Here is a 23,000-nt window from a genome sequence, read left to right on the forward strand (position 1 = left end):
TTTGAGATGTAATAAAAATTATTACATCATCAAATTATTACATAATATAAAGTAAATAAGCATTTTGATATTGAAAATTAATAACTTTTTCGAATTTATATTTTTAAAAAATCTTACTCTTTAAAGCATTCATTCTTTCAAGTTATAAATTTACAAAATTATTTTATATTAAAGGTTTTTAATGCTTTATTTAACTTTTTGTGTTATCTAAAAATATTATTCAGAGGATTAATTAATTATTGTATTATGAGTCACTCTCCAATTTAATAATCTGTATTTTATTGTATCAGCATGTTATCAAACTTCCTTTTACTAGAAAAATAATCTTTCCAATAACATAATTAAACTTTTTTGAATTATTATTTTCGATTATTAATGATAAAAATAAATCTAAGAAAATTTGAAATTGCTTTTTTCTTAAATGCAATGATTTAAGAAAAAGGGCACTTTTTTTTAAATCATTGGTGAGTATAAAGGCGAGCATTGCACCAGAACAGAATTACGTCGTGTTCTTCGAATAAATTCGTTCCTACCATATGGCATACGAACTCTAGTAGTTAACTTCCGGTCGATGTGTAAAGGTCCCCCATACCATGCAACAGAGAAAATCAAGGGGTTCCATATGGCTTCCTTGTTGGTCGGAACTTCTAATCTGTTTTTACGATTAAAGAATTATATGCATACATGTATATTTGGATGTTTTAAAAAAATAAATGATCAAAATTTTTTTAATTTTTTAAAATTTTTAATTAAGCACGAAATTTTTAATAATAATTTTGAAAAAAAATTAAATTATTTAAGTTTTATTATTTATGATAATTATTATGTTATAGTTATTATTTAAAAAAATATTACGATTATTATACGATTGATTACAAATTTTAAGATGATAGATACACAGAATTGAATTTGAATTTTTTTAATCTTATTTCAATTTATGTTTCTTTTTTAAAATAAATTATGTGGTTCTCTTCATTGTTATTTTTCATATTTTTTTATTAAAATGTCAATATTTTTAATAATTTTTGCCATTTTATATGATATTCTACAGCTTTTTTATTTCTTTTTCTCTCTTCTCTTTTGTCTCTTCTCTCAATTTCAATTTTTACACATATAAAAAAAAAGACAATAATAAAACATAATAAATTCATTTTAAACATTTCGCGAAAAATTTTTAGTAATATTGAAAATTCAAAAAAACAGGAAAATAAAAATTTTGAAAATTTTTTTGATTATAGCATATATTGCCAATAAACGTATTTATTATATTTTAGTAGAGTATTTATATTTTAATTAAAAGCAGATTTAAATGAAAAATTAAAATGATCTCAAGAAAAATTATTTTTCACATAAAATTAAAATTCATCATAATTGAAAATTTATATAATATGATTATTTATACAAATATAATTAAATATATATAAAAATATAAATTATATAAAATAATTTTTACATTTATTTCAATGTTCTTTAATTTTAAAAGATTTTATCTTAGATATAATTATATGTTAAGGATTTAGAATCAAATCAAATTTATTTTTCATAAGAAGAAAATTAAAAAGAAAATAATAAAAATTTTGATTTACATGTATATTTTGAAATTCTAGAACATAATAGAATCTATGCTTGAATTATTTATTAATTTATTATTAATTTATTATTAATTTATTATTAATTTAACTATTAGCCATAAGATTTGTCAAATTGACGGCCATTTCGTTAAAAATCGATTTATATGAATTCTTAACCTACGTTTTAATGCATGGTTGCGACGATTCGTTTAAGAGGGCGTGACGGTCGTAACATAAATCTTGATAATTGACGAGGCGAATCCTTGTGCGAAAGAGAACTTAATCATTAATTTTTGTAGCAAGACTGAGACATTTATCTCACTATCTTTTTCACCTGCTGTTATAGTGATAGTCTTCAATTCACTACGTACACGTTACGATATAATTATATACATAAAGGAACCGGTATGCATTGAATTTGAGATAACGAAAAATGAACTGAACCGACCACGATGCAATAGCCATTTGACGCTTCCCTTCAATTCTTGCAGGAAGGAAGTTGATAGAGAAACATTGCACTGCATATCAATTTATGCGTACGGCTCGTGCGTGAAGATTTTTCTCCTTCCATTTTGTCTACAATGTTATGTTTTAATCTTATATTTACCTATTTATTTCTTTTTTAAAGCTGTATTTGAATATACTTATATCTTATTCCTGAAAAATTAATATTACTTTTCCATTATAAGAAAGAAGAAAATCTTAACAATGAATGGATATAGTATAAAAAATAATACGACCACGATTCTAAATTATTATTTTTTGCGTTTTATGTTTCGTCGACAGTGTACAGTGTAATCGGATACAAAAAAAAAAAAATTAATTCAATAAAGCTATCAACTGTTTGTATGCATGACGTGTTCATTTGTGTGACGGTATCGCGAATGATAACGTGGTAATTGACAACTAACTTGTTAATTGTTGTCATTCATCCCTCTCCTCCCAAATTTGCTCGAACTGAATCACGTAGATATTTCACCATTGTTCTGAATATTGTTCAACGCCATCTAAACTCTTGAAATTGAACTCATTACAGGAGCAAAATCTTTTTCCTGATAGAATAAAAAAATATATATATATAGCATAAAAATATATATTATAAAAAAAATATATTAGATATAAAAAATTAATTTAAAAAAAAATTATTTTGCTCTAATTATTTTTTGTAAACAAAAGCTCGTTTTTATGAGTTGTATTGATACTGATATCCTTCTTGATAAGATTTGTCTAACCGCGATTATATTTGTATTATTGTTACGAGACGCCAGACCAATGTTCACTATTAAACATTCATATCTATAAAATGTAATTTAAACTATGAATATTGATTTATTTAAATTTAGATCATAAAATATAGATCAAATATTCTGCTCTGAGTATACAAATATTTTGAATAGCAAAATATTCTTGAATGAAATATGAAAGATTAAAAAGCAATAACATATTACAGTCCATTTAGTTACTTTTAATTTGTTGAACATAATAATGTATACAGCAAGAATATTTTTTCAATACTTGCAATACAATGAACAATAAAGAATGAATGATCTGTATAAAAACAATATTATTGTCATTATTTATAAATAGTTAGATATAGATAATCGATAATGGAATGTACTCATTCGTATTGCGTATTTAAAATCAATTTTCTCGAAGAATCGAATAAAAAATTTTTTTCTTATTTTTTCATATGAAATATTTTATTATATTTTATTTTATCTTTATGATTCTTTATTTTAATATAAATTTAAAATATATTCTATTATGTTAAAATTTTCGAAATTATAAAAATAAAAAAATTTTTGAAATTCCGTAACATTCAATGTACTATTTTTGTTTCCATAAATCACCTCTGAATCGTCAGTATTATTCAATAACAGTTTGAGATCACCGTATATCGTTGACTTAATGGCATTCGCGCAAGTGTAAACTCACACGAGTGAGCAAAGTTAAGACGGATATGTATACATACATGCATATAAACGACGACAATACATACATAGTAGGCGTATAGAGGAAGGCGCGTGCGTGTAGGCCTCGTTGGTAATTGTGGTTAATTTAACGACAGTCAAAGCAACGACTGCCTGTCCTTACTGGTCAGTTCACGCGACCAAGTCCCACTCGACTGATCGACCAATGTGCAATACTTTCGTGGCTATCGAAACACGACCGTTATTTGCTATCGATATTCGGTTCTTAAACTCTTGTTCCGATTTGTTTAGAATTGTTAAACCAGTTGCTAATTCTGTTTATTTCATCGAATTTGTGAAATCATACAAACTTTATCGGTAATTTTATTATAGACAACAAGTCGATTTAACGCCAGCTATTGGCAAGAAACAATCTCGATCGAGTTTCGTTTTGTGTGCAGTTTCCTTTCGTAAATTTCACTATCGTGCAGTGTGCTATATATATATATATATATATATATATATATGTATATATACCGTTGTGTCCTAATCGCTCTATGGTAGAAAAAAAAACAGTCGACATTAGTTGGATAGAAGCAGCGTCGGGTGTTCAAAGCACGTGTTTATTATTTTTTCGCAGGATATCCGGTAAACTTTTATATTTCTTGAACAGAGAGAAAGTACTTATATTTAATCATATAACATTGTATTGCATACGATACATTATATATAATCGAACATATAACAAACTCCCTTAAATTATTTCAATGTTAGATCGCGTTCACTGTGAATACACATAGCAAGCGTATGTTCAGTAATCAAAACAAAGCTGTTTTATGCGTTAAGTGAGATTGACTATTTCATGTGTTCAATTGGTCATCAAGATATATTATTGTGACTGTGTGAAGCTTGACGAGAATTGTCGAATGATGTTTCGTTGTTAGAGACGCGTGACATTTACGAGGATTCCGCTTTTTCTAATAATATACCGCACACAGTGAATGGATCGAGAGTGAAAATTAATCTTATTCGCACGAGTGTAAGTTCGCGACCACGACTTATTGTGACTTTTTGTAGTTTCGTTTCGAAGCATGCTACCTTTTCGAAAGGAATATTATTGGCCGTTCAGTCTCGTTCTGGAATGAAACGGTAAACAACGTGTGGTAGGAATAGAGTTTTTGAGACACAGCTGTTGCTGAACTTTCCTCATCCGTTGCATAAAAGTCCACTGAGTCATCGAAAGATATGTTTATATTTCGAACGAACAGTATCGTATTACCGGTCGCGAAACTACTATTGCGATAAAATCAAACGTGGCAGTGTTAAAAACTTCCCAGTTATTGGTTAAGAGTAGAAACGATTAATTGGAGGAGAATCAATATTGAATACAGGTTGTTTCCGAGAAAATTTTTTGGAATAATTGTCCAATGGAACAAGTAATTAGATGATTGAATTAATCACATATATTATAAATATTAATGATTCATAATAATTACTTTCCAGTTTGGCAAGTTTTAAGTTGCGTATTGATTTTTTATTCACGATAGAATTTCTCTTAAAAACTATAAACAATATCAATCTTTATTGTATTTATACAATGTATTTGTATATATTTTGTTGCTGTTTGTAAACAAGAAAATAATTATTTCTCTTTTCACTTTCTCAATATAGAATTTCGGAATCATGAACAATATGGTACGGCCATAAATTCAATCCGGACATAACCTACATAATATTTCTTGCATCGTTTTATCACTATCGTCGGAAGAAAAATCGTCGATTTCTCAAGTTCATGTATACTTTCTCGTTAGAAACAGGACTTTAAACGAGTTTAGGATGACCTAGATCAATAGATGAACATAAGTCTATAGGACCGAGGATTCGAGTCGATTCGAAACGTGGAACGAAACCGTATAGTCGCAAGTACTTACATCTCAATTTAAGGGCAATTGTGCTAACAGTCCGACGCTCTCAATCAATTGTGGGCGTTCGCTTCGTTAACGAACGAACGAACGAACAAACTCACGGCCAAACTCTGTATTTTATTCTGTGTATCTTCTCCATTGTCAGACGTACGACTTCCTTTTCCGGTCTTGGTTTTACGATCGTATTATTAGAATTGCACCGCTTAATCGTTATTTCTTATGTGCTAATGATAAATATGCCATCTCGTAAAAAGTCGATTAATCAATATCTCGAGATATTAATTGTTTATTGCGTCATGTATCAATGATTATGTGATGATAATTAAGATAAGAAATGAAATTTTTATAAATTTCATAAGATGATGCCTTTTTGTAAAAATTTATTTATTTAAACAGAAAATACTGTTCATATTGAATTATTAAATCGATTAGAGGAGATAAAAAAATTATCTTTATTTATTTATTAATTATTTATTTATTATTTATTTATTAATTAATTGCATTTTATTTAATTGCATCAATCTATTTCTACTTGCAATTGTACTTTTATTTATTTTCCATTGCTCTAAATTTTATGCTTATTTGATTATTATTTATTGCTCACTTCAAATAATTCAATTAAACAATTATGTTGACAAAATTACATGGATTGAATGATCGTGTATACTCGTCAAATTTATTCAATGCTGACGTGTACACAGTGATTGTAGAAACTAGACCGGATTATGACTGTTTCCTAAAGGAAGATGGTAAAAATTGATAGAACTATTTTATGCTTGAACTGAATTCACTCGTATATCTAATCGAATTTTTTTTTTAAACGCATCAGTGCATCCGCACTTTCTTTTTCCTCTCTTAAATTGTAATCGCATAGATTGACGCATGTGTCAAGAAGGAAAATGTTTGAAATTCGAACTTTGAATAGAATTTATTTTCTTATTGTATCTATTTAAAGAATGATAACATCATTTTATTATCATAAAGCATACATTCTGGAGAATGCGCATTTTAAGGAACGGAAAACAAATTAGTATGTATTTATATATTTATTTGTGCAATTAATTTAAAAATATATAAAATTGTTTAAACGAATTACGATACTACATTTATTTTGTTTAAAGTTTTTTTTTTAAATTCTATAAAATATAAAATATTCAAGCATACTAGAAAATTATGAAAATTTTATCAAATCGTAATTTCTTTTTTTTTTTGTTTATTTTCATTTATTTGCAAATATAGGAGAAAAAAAAATTACAATTCATTTAAATATACTTTCATGCTATGTTTAAATTTTAATAATAAAAACGTAAAATGTTTATAGAGTCCAATTTGTTATATAAAAAAAAATTTATTTAATTTTTTTAATTCAAGTTGTCTTTATTAGCAAGTTATATAATATTATTGGCCTGATAACACGTTTTCGTTCATAGTTTATTTTCTTTCCAAGCAGTTCATTTGCAGTATTATTGCTTTATCAATAACTGACCAGCACTATGTTAACAAATGTAACACATATTACACATATAGGAGAAGTAGGAATAATATAATTTAATGAAAGATTATTTGAATTTAAAGAATAATCTCAAGTGTTACAAATAATCATTATTTATTAATATATCAAATTTGTAAAACTCATTAATATTTAAAAAATGATAATATATTTTGTATTCTTACGTGTAATAATTCTTAAATTTTATAAAATATCTCGTCAAAAAAAAAATATATATTAAAAAATATAAAAAAAAATGGAAAATTTTTAGGTTAGGGCAGTACAAAATTTATTTTCTTTAAAAACAAAAAAATATATCTATTCTACCGATTTTCTTGAATAAATTTGACATGACACAAATATACATATACAAATATCTAAATAATATTTTTATCTTATTTTGATTATTTCTGGCGTGTTTGAAATTAAACATGTTAAAAAACATTCCCTATATATTATAATAATAACTATCTTATAACAATTCATTTCGACACTGTCATCTTACAAACGACCTATTAAGGTCATCTCTTAGCGGCAATTTTAAAAATAATCCTTTGCGTGGCCATCACGCTATGAGAACGTTGTTGTTGATCGTGTTCTTTGAGAACTTTCACGCACAACGTGTAACCGTTATCTGTTGTAACCTATCAGGGCCCGATAATTGCAAAGCTTGCATAAAACTTGCAACACCGGCAACTTATCGTTTACCAGAGCGATAGAGTAAGAGAGATATAGATTCATGGTTGCATTCTATTAACGGAATCCTTTCTGAGGTTATAACGGGAGTATAGAGGAGCTAGAATTTTTATGCCACTGCGCTTTCAATTTTCTCGCACATGATGCGAAATAGACCTTTGTACGCTTTGCTGATCTTAAAACAATACATCGAAATGTTAATACATATTTAGTTAGGAAAATGTATTCGTTTCCCTTTGATATCATTCACGAGAATACAATAGCAAAAAGTATATTGGATATTTTAGTATATTTGAGGTATATATTGTGTAAGTTATACATATTGTGTAGGAAAAAGTGAAAGACAGTGCAGAATCTCAGAAATATTTAATCTTATAAATAAAATATTATATTATGAAATTATAAACAAAATTTGCTGATAATCAATATAAATATATATATATATATATATATATATATTTTCTTAATTAATTATGATTATGATAAAATGTGTTTTCTTTATATTTTGAAAAATTTTAACTAAAAACTTGATTGTTTTAAATAATCGTTTAAAATAACGCGATTATAACAATAAAAAATATTATCATAAAAATATTTTATATAAAAAAATAAATAAAAGTAGTTGTATAGAAGTAATATATATTATATATATATATATAAGTGAAAATATTTTTTTAAAATATTGAAAATGGTTAGATTGAAGATTTTTATGATCTAGTTATCTTGTACGGATATAATATTATAATTTTTAATATCAAAAAATTTATATTACTTTTAATTTAATTAATATATAATATAATTCCACTTTAAAATGAAAATTATATTTAAAGATTACAATTAAACGATGGTTAAAAATATCTATTGCTAAAAATAAGAGATTTCTATATTTTCTATTTAAATATCCAATAACAAATTCGTGTTTTTATCCCTATTTATATAAACTGGGTCATATAAGATATAGCGGTGATAATTCTGAAAATATGAATGATGTGATATTATCTAATATTAGAAAATACGAACTATATATTTCAATATTTTGAATATATATATATTTATATAAAACTATGTTTCACTTTTTTGCATATTGAAAATGCTTGCCTCATAAATAATAAAGAATAGAAACTATGCATAAAATCATATTATGTATATCTATATGAATTATTTCATGAAATAATTGATATAAATTATCGTAATTTATATTATATTAATATTACAATATTAATTCATAATTCTTTGTTGTGATATATGAAAATTTATATGAAAATTTTATTATCTATATTTAATAATATGATTATTTAGTGAATTATTAATTTGTATTAACTTCTGTTTCTTAATATGTACAATTGATCCATTTGAATTATTAAATAATTTAAAATACATATTAATTAATAATATATTGATTGAAGAACTCTATAATTCTTTTTTGAAAAATCATATTTTTTGAAAAAATACAAAAATTGTTTTGGAAAGAAATATTAAAAGAAATGTTTTCATAAAATTGCAAAGTAGTGCAGATAAAAATTGTACAAATAGAGAATAAATAAAAGAATATATATTGAAAACATTTTAAGTATTAATTGATATATTACAGTTAAAATATTTCTTATACAGAGGATATGTAAAAAAAATATAAAATATTTTTTTACAAGTATACTATGATATAAAAATAAAGTTTCATTTAAAAACAATTATAATTACACTATAATTATATATATGATATATTTAAATATAACATTTATAGAAACGTTTTATTTTTCACAATTCTTTTATTTTTTTAATCAATCTTTATAATTATTTATAATAATAATGATTATTTAATTCATTATAATTACAATCATTCTGAGTAGATTTAACTATATATAATTATCATCTTTTCTATCAAAAATATCGAATATATTTGTATTCTTTGATTCATTTCTATACGTTTATTCCCACAAAGCAATGTTTTCGTTAGATATTTTATCATTCTATTACGTAACGTTATTACATTTTCCAATAATCCGTTCATGACACGCATTTATCTTATATCATCGTCACGAGATGGCGCTCGATTTTTTGCCAATCCATCGTTGCAATGAATAGCTCAATATCACGATTAGATTCTCTACTATACATACATATAGTCTCTCTCGTGCTTTCTTTGCCTGTACTATCCACTCTATCATCCCTAATGTCATTCAGAATGCATAGTATATAGTTATCGACTAATATCAATGAAATCTAGATGCAAGTTCGCCATTCGAAGCCAAGGAATGTCAAAGATCCCAGCGAGCGGTTCATATGCGAGCAGCGTGTTTCAAGAATTACCAAGAGTTGTAATCGAATTATGGTAGCTCATTGATTGCAGTTATTCAATAATAATTTGAGAAAAAAATACGTGTGTATTCGTGATTTGATAAAAATACGAATTTATTTCACGCGCGCGCACGTGTGTATATAATATAAACACAAGAAAACGAAAAAAAGGACGCGATAAAAACGGACAAAAGGAATAGTGATTTGTGAACACGAGGAATAATCGACGGTGGACCAGAGAGAGTGGTGGACAGTTGGAACGGGGAAAAATGTTCAAGCTAGCTGGACGACAGGAATGGGAGGCTTTGACGAAAGGTAAATGGCGTTGCCGTTTACAAAACGTTTTTAAACAATTATTCTATACGTGTACCCCTACCCTTTTATATATGAGACAGGTTTATAACTATTGAAAAGATGTTTAAAGGTTAAAAACATACGTGTAAGATTCGTTTTATAAGAGAATAAAATCTTGCATGAATATTGCCTCCTCATGTGAGAATTTGTAACAGATCCTGGCATGATATATGATATTCGTGAATAAAGTTACGTTTAGTTAATGTTTTTAAAATGTTTTTAATTTAATGTTTTTGATCAGTTTTTTAAAGATCTTTAATCTGAGTTGTTATGATTTATTTTTTGTTTTTGAATAAAATCTGAATAATTTCGAACAATCAGTTGATTTTTGAACAGTACCATGTTCGGCTTGTTTTAACACAAGTAATCTCTTTTGTACAGTTGCACTACAATTTTTCGATACGCTCTGTGAAAATTCGAAATAACAGGCGGCATAGAGAAAGTTTGTAAATTTAACGTTCTCATTTATGCTACAATAAATATTTTTTTCACGAATACACTTACAGTCTTTTATAAGTTATGTTCCTGTAACTTAAATCGATACTTGTTGTTTTTAATTAATTATCATTTAATTTTTGAACTGAATTAAAAATAATATGAAATTTAATTTATATTTTTATTCAATGTTGATTATTTTTCTTATATATTGTTTTAAATTTTCAATTTATTTGATTATACTAATAAATTTCATTCAAATTTAATCTATAGTCGATAGATATCTATTATATATCTAGTCAATACATTTATAATCAATATATTTGTTGATAAATTAATCTATTGATTAATATTATAGATAATAATTCAAAATGAAAACAATGATATCATAAAAATATCTATTTTTATAGATAATAGTAAAAGATATTAAGTTATGAAGATTCCATGTTCTATAAAATCTTTGTCTATAAAATAATTATAATTTATTTTTTATTTAAAACTTATCATAAATACTTTTATGATTAATTAAAAAAATATACAATTTATAAACGAACTATATTATTATCAATAAAATATTAATTAAAATAATTCAACATTATAATAATTATTATTCTGTTTTTAATAGAATGTATATATATACAAGATATAACTGCATTTAATTTATTTAAAATTTATATATTTTATATTCGTAACTATTATTTTTTAATAATTACTTTAAAAGTCAACTTCTTTTTATTTTCTAATATTTTTTTATCATTGCGTTTATGAAAGAAAATATATATACAGTATACTAGATAAAAATGGGAAGTGATCATAACGTCGCATGGGTCATGGGTGACCTACAATACGATAAATCTTATTTCACATGTGCATCGCACATGTTAATTATACGTCAGAAGCACGACAAAGTGCTTCATTCCACGATTGCTGCTAGATTGAATCAAGTTTATTTTGTATTTGTAAATATGAATCGATTTCAATTTTCATTTTACAGATATTATTGACTTATTTGCAAAAAATTCGACCTAAACGATTTAATTTGAAATTTCAAATTTATGCAAGTTTTGAAAAATGTTACAATTGTTTGGAATAAAATAAATTTAATAAAAGAGTAAAATATTTTTATTTGCAAGAATAATTTCATTTGTAAAAATAATTTCAATTTATTAAAAAAAAAAGAAAAACATGGAAAATAGTATAAAAATATATAGAAAATATATCTAGTATAAAAATACGCAGCGTGAAAATAAAGTTATCAAAGTGATTCCATTGAAATCACACAATAAGCGTTACAGTCACTTGTTATACAATTCTATCGATATTACTTCTCTTGTCAATTCATATGAGCTTTCAAGCAGTCATATAATGGATCCTGTTACGTCCTTCGAACGATTGTCAATTTCATCCGTGTATTTCTACCAATAACAAGTTTTTAAAGGAACAATATGGAAAAAATATATATTTTTAAATATAATTAATATTTTATATTCATTTTATACAAATTTTAAACAATTTAAAAAAATAAATATGTATATTTTTTGATTTTTAAAGTCTATGAAAAAAATATCTTGAATACGAATATTCTATCTATTCCTTTTATATATATCTCACAATTAACTATTTCATGCGATAATGAAATATTTTAATGTGTGTTTTCATTATATCATGAAATATGAGAAATTTAACATGAGAAAAATTTTGTTTAACTTAACATTTAACTTCTACATTTTTTTCTAAACATAGTATAGTAATTTTTTAAATTCGTATCTTTTTTTTTAACTCATATAAATCAATATAACCTCTTCATTCATACAACTCTACTTATTTAAAAGATATTATAAATACAGGATATTACACGATATAATTTTCATCAAAAACATTAATAAATTAATTTTATATCTGTTATGATGATTTATTCCATTCTCTGTACTTTTAAAACGATAAAAATATCATACTATGTACATGAAAAAAATTAAAAGTTTCTATGATCATGAATGCAGGACGCAGCTCGTTAGAACGCGCCCTCTACAGATTATAATTATTATTAAACTCGATTATGTAACATATGTCGATAATCATATAGAACATAGAAAGTTCAAACAACTATTATTAAAATAGAAATAATTTGAAATAAAGATGTCAATATTTCGACAATGCGTTAAAAAAAATCATTGACATTTTCTGAAAGGAAATTGCCAAATGTATATTATTATTATTATTTTATAATAATCTTTTGGTTATTTATCCTTCAAAATTTCTGATCAATTAGTACTACAGAATGATTTGAAGATATAATTCATTTTTTATTCTCTAGAAACATTTCTTTCATAGAAATGAAGAATATTTTTCTATAAATTCTATTTTTATTCTTCTAATTTTAATATATTTGATCAATTTCATCAGATTTCTTATTAATTTTTAGTCTCATTCATCTTTATCTTATTTCTTCCAAATTGTCATATAATATATCTATGAAACAAGGATCATTCTGTTTTTCTTACCATAATGGATTTTTAATAATATAAAATATTATAGTTAAAAATAAATTTTGTTTGCCAACTAGAATTATAAAAATCTTGTATCAGATAGGTACGAAAAGAAAGAACAGATTAAAAGATCTTTTTAATAAATCTATATAATCTCATTTTCTAAAACATTTTCTAAACATTCTCTTTTTGACATTTCTTCAAATAAAATTCAGATATAGAAAATTCTTGGAATATATATTGCTCTTATTCAATATTATATATACATTCTTATCTCTCGTCTAGTGATGTCATCAACCTATAACTATGCAGATCTCTTTGTTCTGAAGATTTGGTGTCGTTTTTCAGTTGCGCGTATAACCTAATTTCACTTGCCAGTATATGGTCAAATATTCTTAAATGCTTAAGATGATTATAGAGAATTTTATTTTATGAATATAAAATATATTTCATTTTAATCTTATCTTTCTCAGGATTTTCTCTCTTTTCGTTAATCTCTAATTACTCATCTAATTTAATTATAAATTATCATTAACGAATTAATATATTATCATTCAATTTATCCAAATGACCAATACAATAATCAAAAATCTATCATAATCGAGATGGAAAAAAATCAATTCTTTAATTGAATATTAATTAAATTTTATCGTTACTTTTGAACCACCCGATATACAACAAAGTGCGTTTATTTACGTTCTTAGGGGCGTAGGTCGTCGATTCATGCCATTCCTACCCTTATGGTGGAGGGGTCGAAAGTCTCGTGGCCACTTGGGGAATGAATCACACCAGAGAAAAATCGATACGTCCCACGTTTTTGTATGGAGTGAAAAAAAAAAATTATTAAGCAACTTTTGTATGGGAAGACTTAAAGATCAACAAGAAAACAGTTTCTTTCCTTTTTCTCTCCCTCTTTTTATATTACTTTCTTGGAACCAGAGTCGGCACCATATGTGATGATTGCACATAGTAGCTTCCCCTGTTTTAATGAGACGCTACTATCGGGTTTCGTACAACTTCCTAAAAGCATTCAACAGTTTCAGGAATTATATTTTTTGTCCCCCAATATGTATCTTCTCAGAAAAATTGTATAAATTAAAAGTTAGAAGAACATTTTTCTTTCTAAAATTTGTTTCACAAAATTTTGAGATATTTTTTATATCTTATTTAATTCAAATTAAAAAATAAAATGAAGATATTATGTGTATAATCTTTTGATATTTAATTTCTGATATTTTATAATACAATTTTTATTTTATATTTTAAATTTTTTGAAAAAGTTTGAAAAATATAAATTTATAAGTGTAATTTATTTTATTTTATATTATATAATATAGATTACAGTTTTTTTTTGTTTTTCTTTTAAAAATGTACATAATATTTATCCTTGGTATTTAATTGCAATTATTAAAGTAGTTTAAATATCAGTATAACATAACAATTGTAAATTCAATTCGAGGTGATCTCTAAGAAATTAAAATAGAAAAATATGAAATGCATTTATTTTCAATTCTTTAATATTTTTCTATTTTTATTTTTTAAAAATATTTTTGTATTAAATTTATAATTTTATTGTAACAACAATAAAATTTCAATAGGATTAAAAATCAATATTCATATAATAAATATTTTCTATTTATAATAATATTTTTGGAAAATTTGAGAATTACCGATTTAAATATGTAATATATATATAAAAGATATATATAAAATATAGTGAAATATCAGTCTATTAAACTCTTAAAAATTGTATATTATAAATATTTGAATCATATTATAAACATTTGACTTAATAATCAACATGTTGAGTCAATATGTTGAGTCATATGGTAAAAAAGTTAAGAATCTTTTGAATGAGCAAATACTTTTTTGAATCTGTATGTAGAATTTAATCCAACTTATAAATTGGAAAAATATTGATAAATTAATGTTGTTAAATTAATATTGTTATTTTTACATTTATTATTTCTAAAAAAAAAATGTAGGATAAAATATGTAAAAAAGCAGAGCACGATCGAATTGAGACTGGTTCCTCGATAATAAATGCGTTCGTAACATGAAACGGATTTGCGGTGAATCGAACGGTTGGTCGATCGATCGATCGATCGATTAACGAAAAAAGAACCTAACCTAATGAGTCAATAGAAAGTCTTTATCTGGCATCTTTATCCTGTTTTCAGACATACGATTGCAGCTGAACGAACAGCTGAGATGTCTCGACATCCGGATGGAGGCCCAAGTCGCCATCGTGGCGGAGCTTCAGGATTTTTTTCGAAAGAGAGCCGAGCTCGAGCTCGATTACAGCAAGTCTCTCGACAAGTTGGCCAGAAGCATACAGCTCAGACACAAGGAGCAAAAGCAAAAGTACGTATTTATTCTGTATCTTTATTCTGTATTTTATTCTTTACTTTTTTCTTTCTTTTTTTTTTAAATTCGTATAATCGATAATCATGATCATCTTTTTTCAAAATTTTAAATTCCATCTGATCTTCAATTTATGAAGTTATTTTTGTTACTTATTTATTAATTTTAAAAATAAATTCTTAAACTTAAGAAAATTTATAAACAGAGAAAAACAATTAATATAATTAATATATACAATTAATGCTTTGAAGTAAATCACTTTAGCTAACAGTAAGCAATTCCTAGGCGAGAACAGTGGCCCCTATTCTCGAGCTATGCTTGCTGGCAGCAACTCATCAACGAGACTAAATCCTTAAGCAGAGATCATGCAGCTTTGTCAGAAGTATATAGCACACACCTTGTTGGTCGTCTTAATCAAGTGATGGAAGATGTTCAACGGATATACAAACGTGTGAGTATATGTCAATATATATTATTGGAAATATTGAAAATATACTTACAATATATTATTTATATTATTTATATATATTACAATATATTACAATATATTTTATAATTAAAAAATATATATAAGAGAATGTTCAAAAATAAATGAATATTCGAGAAATTGAAATTATTAAAGACTGATTTTATCATTTTTTGATTAATTCACTTTTAATTACATTGATACATAATTTATTGTTTTAAAAAAAAAAACAGTTCTGGATTTAATTTAATGCTTTTTATTACTTTTTATAAGTTTTCTAAGTTACTGCTGAATCCAATCCAAAATCAAAATATAAGATGTGCGTAATCAGAATCATTAAAAATAATAGTCGAATTGATTTCAGTGCCGTGAAATAGGTTATGAGACGCACGAGGAAATTCTTCGAGTATTGGATGAGCTGCATACCACGATGAAAACGTATCAGACATACCAGACCGGGTCACGGCAAGCGGAAACGAAGCTTCGCGTCGCGGAACAGCAGCGTAGCAAGCTCGAGGTAGCAAATGCTCCTCCAGAGAAACTCGCGCGCAGCAAGAAATATAAACTCATGGAAAAGGAAGTGAACAAGGTGGGTTAAAATAAAGGCCGGATATCCGAGAGTATACTCGCCCATTTTTCGATTTTATTTTCTGTTAAGCTTTTTTTCTCTTTTTTTCCTTTATCCCTCTTTCTTTCTCTTTTTCTCTTTTTCTTTTCCTCTGTTTCTATGACCCTGACGAGGTCGAGTATACTTCAAGACAGGCTAGTATCGATTTCCATCATACTTTTTATGTTCTTTTTATGTGGAGAATACGTGAACTAAGATCTCTCAGTATGCATTCCCTAGGTGAATAAAACACGACTTCATTCATCTCTCTGTCAAATTTCTCATCTTATCATTGATTTTAGAGAATACGTTTTATCATGTAGTTTATATGCTTGTCTAGATGTCGGTTTTTAGAATTTTTATTCAATGTTTTGATAAATGTTTTCAGATAATTTTTAAAGAATTACAAATAGAATAATTATAATATATAATGTAATAATTGAAATTTTTGCAATATTGATTAAACTTATGTATACTTTTTATTTTGTTTAGAGGAAAGTTAAATATCAAGAGGCGAAGCTGAAAGCGTTGAAAGCAAGAAACGAGTACATTTTATGTCTTGAAGCATCCAATACGACAATACATAAGTATTTCGTGGATGATCTTTCGGATCTTATCGATGTAAGTTATAAAAGAATAATTTCTCTATATTATATAAAATATTCTTTATAATAAAAATATTTAATCAAAATTCAATTTCAAAATATCAAAGTTTAAAATATTTAATTATAAAAAAATACTTTACTATATTTACTTCATTTTGAAAGAATATCAAGAAATAAAAAGTTGAAAAAAAATATATATATAATTAATTCAAAAAGAAATTGAAGAAAGAAACATAATTTTAAATTTTTAATTTTATCTTAATATTATACCAAATATCGTAATGACAGAAAAATAATAATTCTGAATTTCTACTTTGCTTGAATAAATAAATTAAATAATATTTTTATAATATTTTATTTTAAAAAAATATCACAACGATTCATTATTAATACGTATTTTACATATATACTCGTAACAATCTATTCAATGATAGAAACTAATAAGAAAATTAGTATTATATCAAATATTGGTACAATCAGATTACCGATATAAATTTTTGCCAACAATATAAATTTTTGTAACAACTATTACAGAATATATTTACCAAACAAAAAAGAATTTTCGTTACTCTCACGCTATTATATATTTATTGTTATATATTTATTATTCTGCACTGTTTATTACAACAATGAAAAGCTTTTTAACATGAAAAATGATCGAATGTATATTTGGCACGCGATTTGTGAACTAATTGCAACAAGTCGATTTAAGAGAGCACAATATAGGCTTCTTGATACCATATACGTTACTCGATAATAGGTTACTGAATCGGTTAACTCTAAAAATATTCTGAAAATTCTCTATTAAAAATTAATTATTTATAATCTCGGCTTTCTTAATTGTTATTTTCAAAAATTTGTTCAATAAGTGTTAGTTTTTATTAAAAATATATATCTTTATAATAATTATAAATAAATAAGAAATTAATCAGAATTTATTATTATGTATTTCAAAAAGAAATGATTAATTTTTGTATACTATTTTATTTAAAAAATCAATATTTTCACATTTTCTCTTGTGTGAAGATAATTGTATGATTTGACTTTTTCAGTGTATGGATTTCGGTTTTCACAATTGTATCGCCAGAGCTTTGCTGATGCATTGTAGCGCAGAGGAAGGTAGACAACGTTCACTACAATCTGGTGCCGAACAATTAGCTGCTTGTGTTGGTGCTCTAGACTCGAGGGCGGATAAACAAAGATTTCTGGAATCTCATCATGCTGCTTTCATGATTCCTAAGAAGTTCGAATTCCAAGGACAACGAGGGGATGAGGTACTCGAAGTATGTTATATAAATTGTTATATAAATTATTCCAATTTTTAATTATCATTGAGTTATAAACAATTTGAATCATAATAATAAAAATGTATATCATAAATAATATATTATTAAAAGTATTAAATATCTAATATATCTATAATCACAAAAGATATTATTTAGCATAAATATAAATATAAAATGTATGAAGTAAATATTTAATAAATAAAGGAACTTAAAAATCATTGTAATCATTTATATTAAATTTATATGTTATATAGATATAAATTCTAAATAAAAATTTAACACAAACTACAAAAAAGTAACAATTTCTTATATTTTAGTATTTTATATTTTGTTATATTTCATATAACAAAAAATGGAAAAAAAAAAAGAAAATGATATACAGTTTCTTCCATCATATTTTTCTTTCATATTCAAGACTTTAATATTAATAAATATTATTAATAATATTATATTAATAATATTATTAAATATATATATATTTATATAATATATATATTTCTTTTATAGACTCCCGAACCGGAACTTCAAAAATTGTTGCATGCTGAGATGGAACAACGATTGGCTCAATTACAACAAAGATTAACTTCCTTGAGAACAGAATCTGAAGAAGTTTGGAAAACTTTGGAAACAGCAGAAGCTAGTTTATTGGAAATGTTAACTGCAAAAGACTACGATTGTTCAAGATATTTTGGAGAAAACGCTGTTCCCACTTCCAGACCACCGGAAACCGTGCAAATCAAACTTAGAGCCGACAGACAGGAAACTGAAGAATTCTACCTCACGGTAATTTTAATTCAATTAATAAATATATATAATTATTAAATTTAAGCAGTTAAAATATGAAAATAATTTTATATATTAAATGTTATATTTACTGAAAATTACTATGTAATTATCCGCGAATATATAATTTAATTAATTAATATTAATTTTATTAAAGTTAATAAGATATTTTAGAATAATATATTAATATAGAATAAAATATTATTTCAACTTAATATATTTATTATAATTTAACTTATAATATTACAACTTAATATTATATAATATATTACTTTACTTTCTTTTTTACTTCATATTAATAACATCATCATTTGAGATTAGATAAAAATTTAAAAAATTTAATATTAGATAAACTTTTTGAGATAAATAAATAAATACATATATAAATTTAATTAAGATAATTTTTATCTTATTATCTTGTTATCAATGTATTAAAAAACATTGTATTTAAATATAATACTTAAATATTTATTTCAAAGAAGTATCAATTATAACATCAATTTTTATTGATATTTTACAGAAATTCAGGGAATATCTTCTTGGAACGTCAAGAATAGCTAGGTTAGATGCAAAGCAAGAATACATTCGGCAGAGCCTATTGGATGGTTCTACTGCTAGCCCAAATCCATCAATATCAACAACGAAACAAAAACAAGCTCGAAGAAAACGAATTGGTAGATTGCAAATGAATGGTCAACCAAAATTATTTGGTGGCTCATTAGAAGAATATTTAGAAAGCACGAATCAAGAAATACCTTTAATCATGAAAAGCTGTATCAGAGTGATTAATCTGTATGGTCTTCATCATCAAGGTATTTTCCGAGTCTCTGGCTCCCAGGTGGAAATTAATAATTTCCGAGAATGGTTTGAGAGAGGAGAAGATCCATTGGCTGATGTCACAGATGCATCAGATATAAACAGTGTTGCTGGTGTATTGAAGCTCTATTTGAGAGAATTGAGAGAACCACTGTTTCCTATTATTTATTTTGAACATTTAATGGAACTAGCGCAATTAGAATCAAAGCAAGAATTCGTTAACAAAATGAAAGAATTGATTTCCAGTCTTCCAAGACCAGTTGTCATAGTAATGCGATACCTATTTGCTTTTCTCAATCAGTAAGTTATTAATTTTTAGTTAAAATTTATAATAAAAATATAATATAAAATATAAAATAAAGATTAAAATAAAAATTAAGATTTTAAAGAGCATTATTTGGTTTATATCTAGTTTGTTTTTGAATCCAGTTTATAAATTCATTTGTTATAATTATTTTTATATTTCTTTATATAGCATTTTACATTACTCCAAAATAAATTAATTTTTTTTTTTTAATTCTGTTAATAGTCTTTCAGAATTTTCGGATGAAAATATGATGGATCCATATAATTTGGCAATTTGTTTTGGTCCCACATTAGTACCTGTTCCAGAAGATAAGGATCAAGTACAATATCAAAATCAAGTAAATGAACTCATCAAGAATATTATCACATTCTGCGAAGAAATATTTCCAGAAGACATTGGAGGTACTCAATATGAAAAATACATCAGTAGAGAACCTGATGACGTGTAAGTATGATGCATATCATATTAAAATTAAAATTCTGTTTATTTTATGTACTCAATTTATAATTTTTTATCAAAATAAATTTTTAATGCAGAGATGTAGGAGACTCGCCGACAGATCAAGCCCAGGAAGATATGGATTCTGAAGTGTATCCATCCGAGGATGGTGAGTAAAGTCAGATATAGTTGATTAGTTGTCCGGAATCCAACAAAGCGCGATCTACGTTCGTTTTGTATATTCCCAGAATCAGAAAACCTTGAAGCCACAGCGCAATTCGATTTCAATGCAAGATCCGAAAGAGAGTTAAGCTTCAAAAAGGGAGATACCTTGACTCTATACACACAAGTCAGTAATGACTGGTGGCGAGGTGCCTTGGCCGGTAGAGAGGGGCTTATTCCCGATAAATATATAATGATCAAAATAAAGTAAGTGAGACTTAATCACGCAGTGGTGAATTATTTCCTTCGAGAATGCCTTCTATTGAATTTATTGGCTAAATTTATTAAATCCAGAGGGAACGAAATTCAATTGTGCTTGCTTTTTAAAAGAAAAAGCTTCTTTAGGTTACTCTGTTAGAAATGCTTGTTTATTTTAATTTTCGCGAATGAATCTTTTTTCCTTTTTAATCCTTTCCATGTTATTTAATTTTATCTTATATCTTGAATTTGTTATTATTGAATTGACGTTTATGAAAATATTCGGGATATAGATGATTTCTCTTCAAAATAGGATATTTCTTATGGAAAGAATTAAACATGGAGTAAGAAAGTATAGAATTATAATTAATTTTAATGCGTTAAGAAAATTTCTTTGCACTCATTCATTTCATTAATTTCAATTTCATCTTTACATGAAAATTTAATTTAAAAATTTAGAAAAAATATAATTTAAAAAATTTAATTGAATCATTTAATTTCAGAAAATTTTGAATAATTTAATTTACAAAGATGTATATTAGGCATAAATATAAATATAAATATTTACTATGTTCCTATACTTCAAATAAAATTTTATAGTATTATTACTATTCATTAGCATTTTTCTAAAAGAGAAAATAATAATAATGAAAAATATTCAATAAGTGTTCCTCTCATATGCTTACTAACATAATATTTCTAAATATTCACAAATATTATTAAGTAATATGTCATAAAGTAATAAAATAATATAATAATATATAATAATAATAATAATATAATAATATTCTATTCTATTCTACTTTAACAGGATTAATATTCAACATAATTTCTATAAATTTCACAACACAACACAATTTCTATAAACTAATGTTGAAATGATTTCATTTGTTTCATGCAATGTATATACGTATTTAATATTAACAGTATTTTTATTTAAATTATAATAATACCATTGACAAATAAAATATTCATTAATAATCTTCAAGATAATAATATGTTAAAAATTCAGAAAATTATGGTTATCAATGTTTTTTATATAAACTAATATTGCGGAAGAAGTTTTCTAATACTATTATTATAAAATTTAAATCAATATTTATTATATTACAATTTGTTGCTTAATTCTTGAAAACATAAAGCTAAAGCTTCTTCATAAATCTAGGACTGTTTATCATGCATTGCAAATAAATCTTCTTATTTTTTTTATATAATACCATTTTATAAAGGCCTCTATTCTTTGTTTAGGGACGAAGAACGTGAAAAAGAACTCCTGAAATCGTCCAGCGAAGAATCAATGCGAAGAAGGACTTCTAGCTCTGCCGACAGTGTTCTTTCAAGTAACAATTCACCACTGATGGGACCATCTGGAAATCCAAATACTTGGCCTCCTGGTACTACATCTGATATGCAATCTACCACGATTGCAACAGAAAATAGCAGTAACAGCGGTGTTATCCCAGCAGTCGTGACAAATGTCCCTTGCATCTCGTCAACACAACCAATCATCAGTCGAGAGGTACTGGAAACTACTGTTTAGTATAATTATTCGATTTTTTTCTTTTCATACATTCGTTTGCTTGTACATTTTCTATAATGCACTCGGAAGATTTTGAACTTTTATGCACAAGTGCATGGCTATTGTGCTATAATCTGTTTTCCTTAATGCAGTAGCAGCGAAGGAATGCACATTGCCGTTTTAAAAATGCAGATTTATTGCCTGTACATCACATACATCTAGAAAGCA

General features: G+C 25.4%; 1 protein-coding gene and 1 long non-coding RNA gene across 17 annotated transcripts in view; one reads left to right on the forward strand and one right to left on the reverse strand.

Annotated features, from left to right (window-relative positions):
* Nucleotides 1-23,000, forward strand: part of LOC122718892 (SLIT-ROBO Rho GTPase-activating protein 1-like) — a 37,960-nt gene that overhangs the window by 11,112 nt on the left and 3,848 nt on the right. For 10 of the 16 annotated variants that reach the window (XM_043944274.1, XM_043944275.1, XM_043944278.1 and 7 more), the window contains 11 exons: nt 15,342-15,525; nt 15,811-15,976; nt 16,356-16,580; nt 17,091-17,219; nt 18,256-18,486; nt 18,997-19,272; nt 19,793-20,388; nt 20,618-20,839; nt 20,932-21,002; nt 21,082-21,262; nt 22,502-22,772. In XM_043944274.1, coding sequence (XP_043800209.1) covers nt 15,342-15,525; nt 15,811-15,976; nt 16,356-16,580; nt 17,091-17,219; nt 18,256-18,486; nt 18,997-19,272; nt 19,793-20,388; nt 20,618-20,839; nt 20,932-21,002; nt 21,082-21,262; nt 22,502-22,772 — 2,552 coding nt within the window. Of the gene's footprint in view, nt 1-3,723; nt 3,860-4,045; nt 4,130-9,815; nt 10,202-15,341; nt 15,526-15,810; nt 15,977-16,355; nt 16,581-17,090; nt 17,220-18,255; nt 18,487-18,996; nt 19,273-19,792; nt 20,389-20,617; nt 20,840-20,931; nt 21,003-21,081; nt 21,263-22,501; nt 22,773-23,000 lie in introns of those variants that run through there. The other 6 variants (XM_043944286.1, XM_043944287.1, XM_043944284.1 and 3 more) reach the window with 4 other exon arrangements.
* LOC122718896 lies at nt 2,257-5,811 on the reverse strand. The gene is made up of 3 exons (XR_006347474.1): nt 5,413-5,811; nt 3,571-4,036; nt 2,257-2,623 (listed from the first exon to the last, which is right to left on the reverse strand). It is a non-coding gene; the product is annotated as an uncharacterized LOC122718896 (long non-coding RNA).

This window comes from Apis laboriosa, unplaced genomic scaffold, assembly GCF_014066325.1.
Source record: "Apis laboriosa isolate Shangri-la unplaced genomic scaffold, ASM1406632v1 scaffold68_cov148, whole genome shotgun sequence".
Taxonomy (NCBI): domain Eukaryota; kingdom Metazoa; phylum Arthropoda; class Insecta; order Hymenoptera; family Apidae; genus Apis; species Apis laboriosa.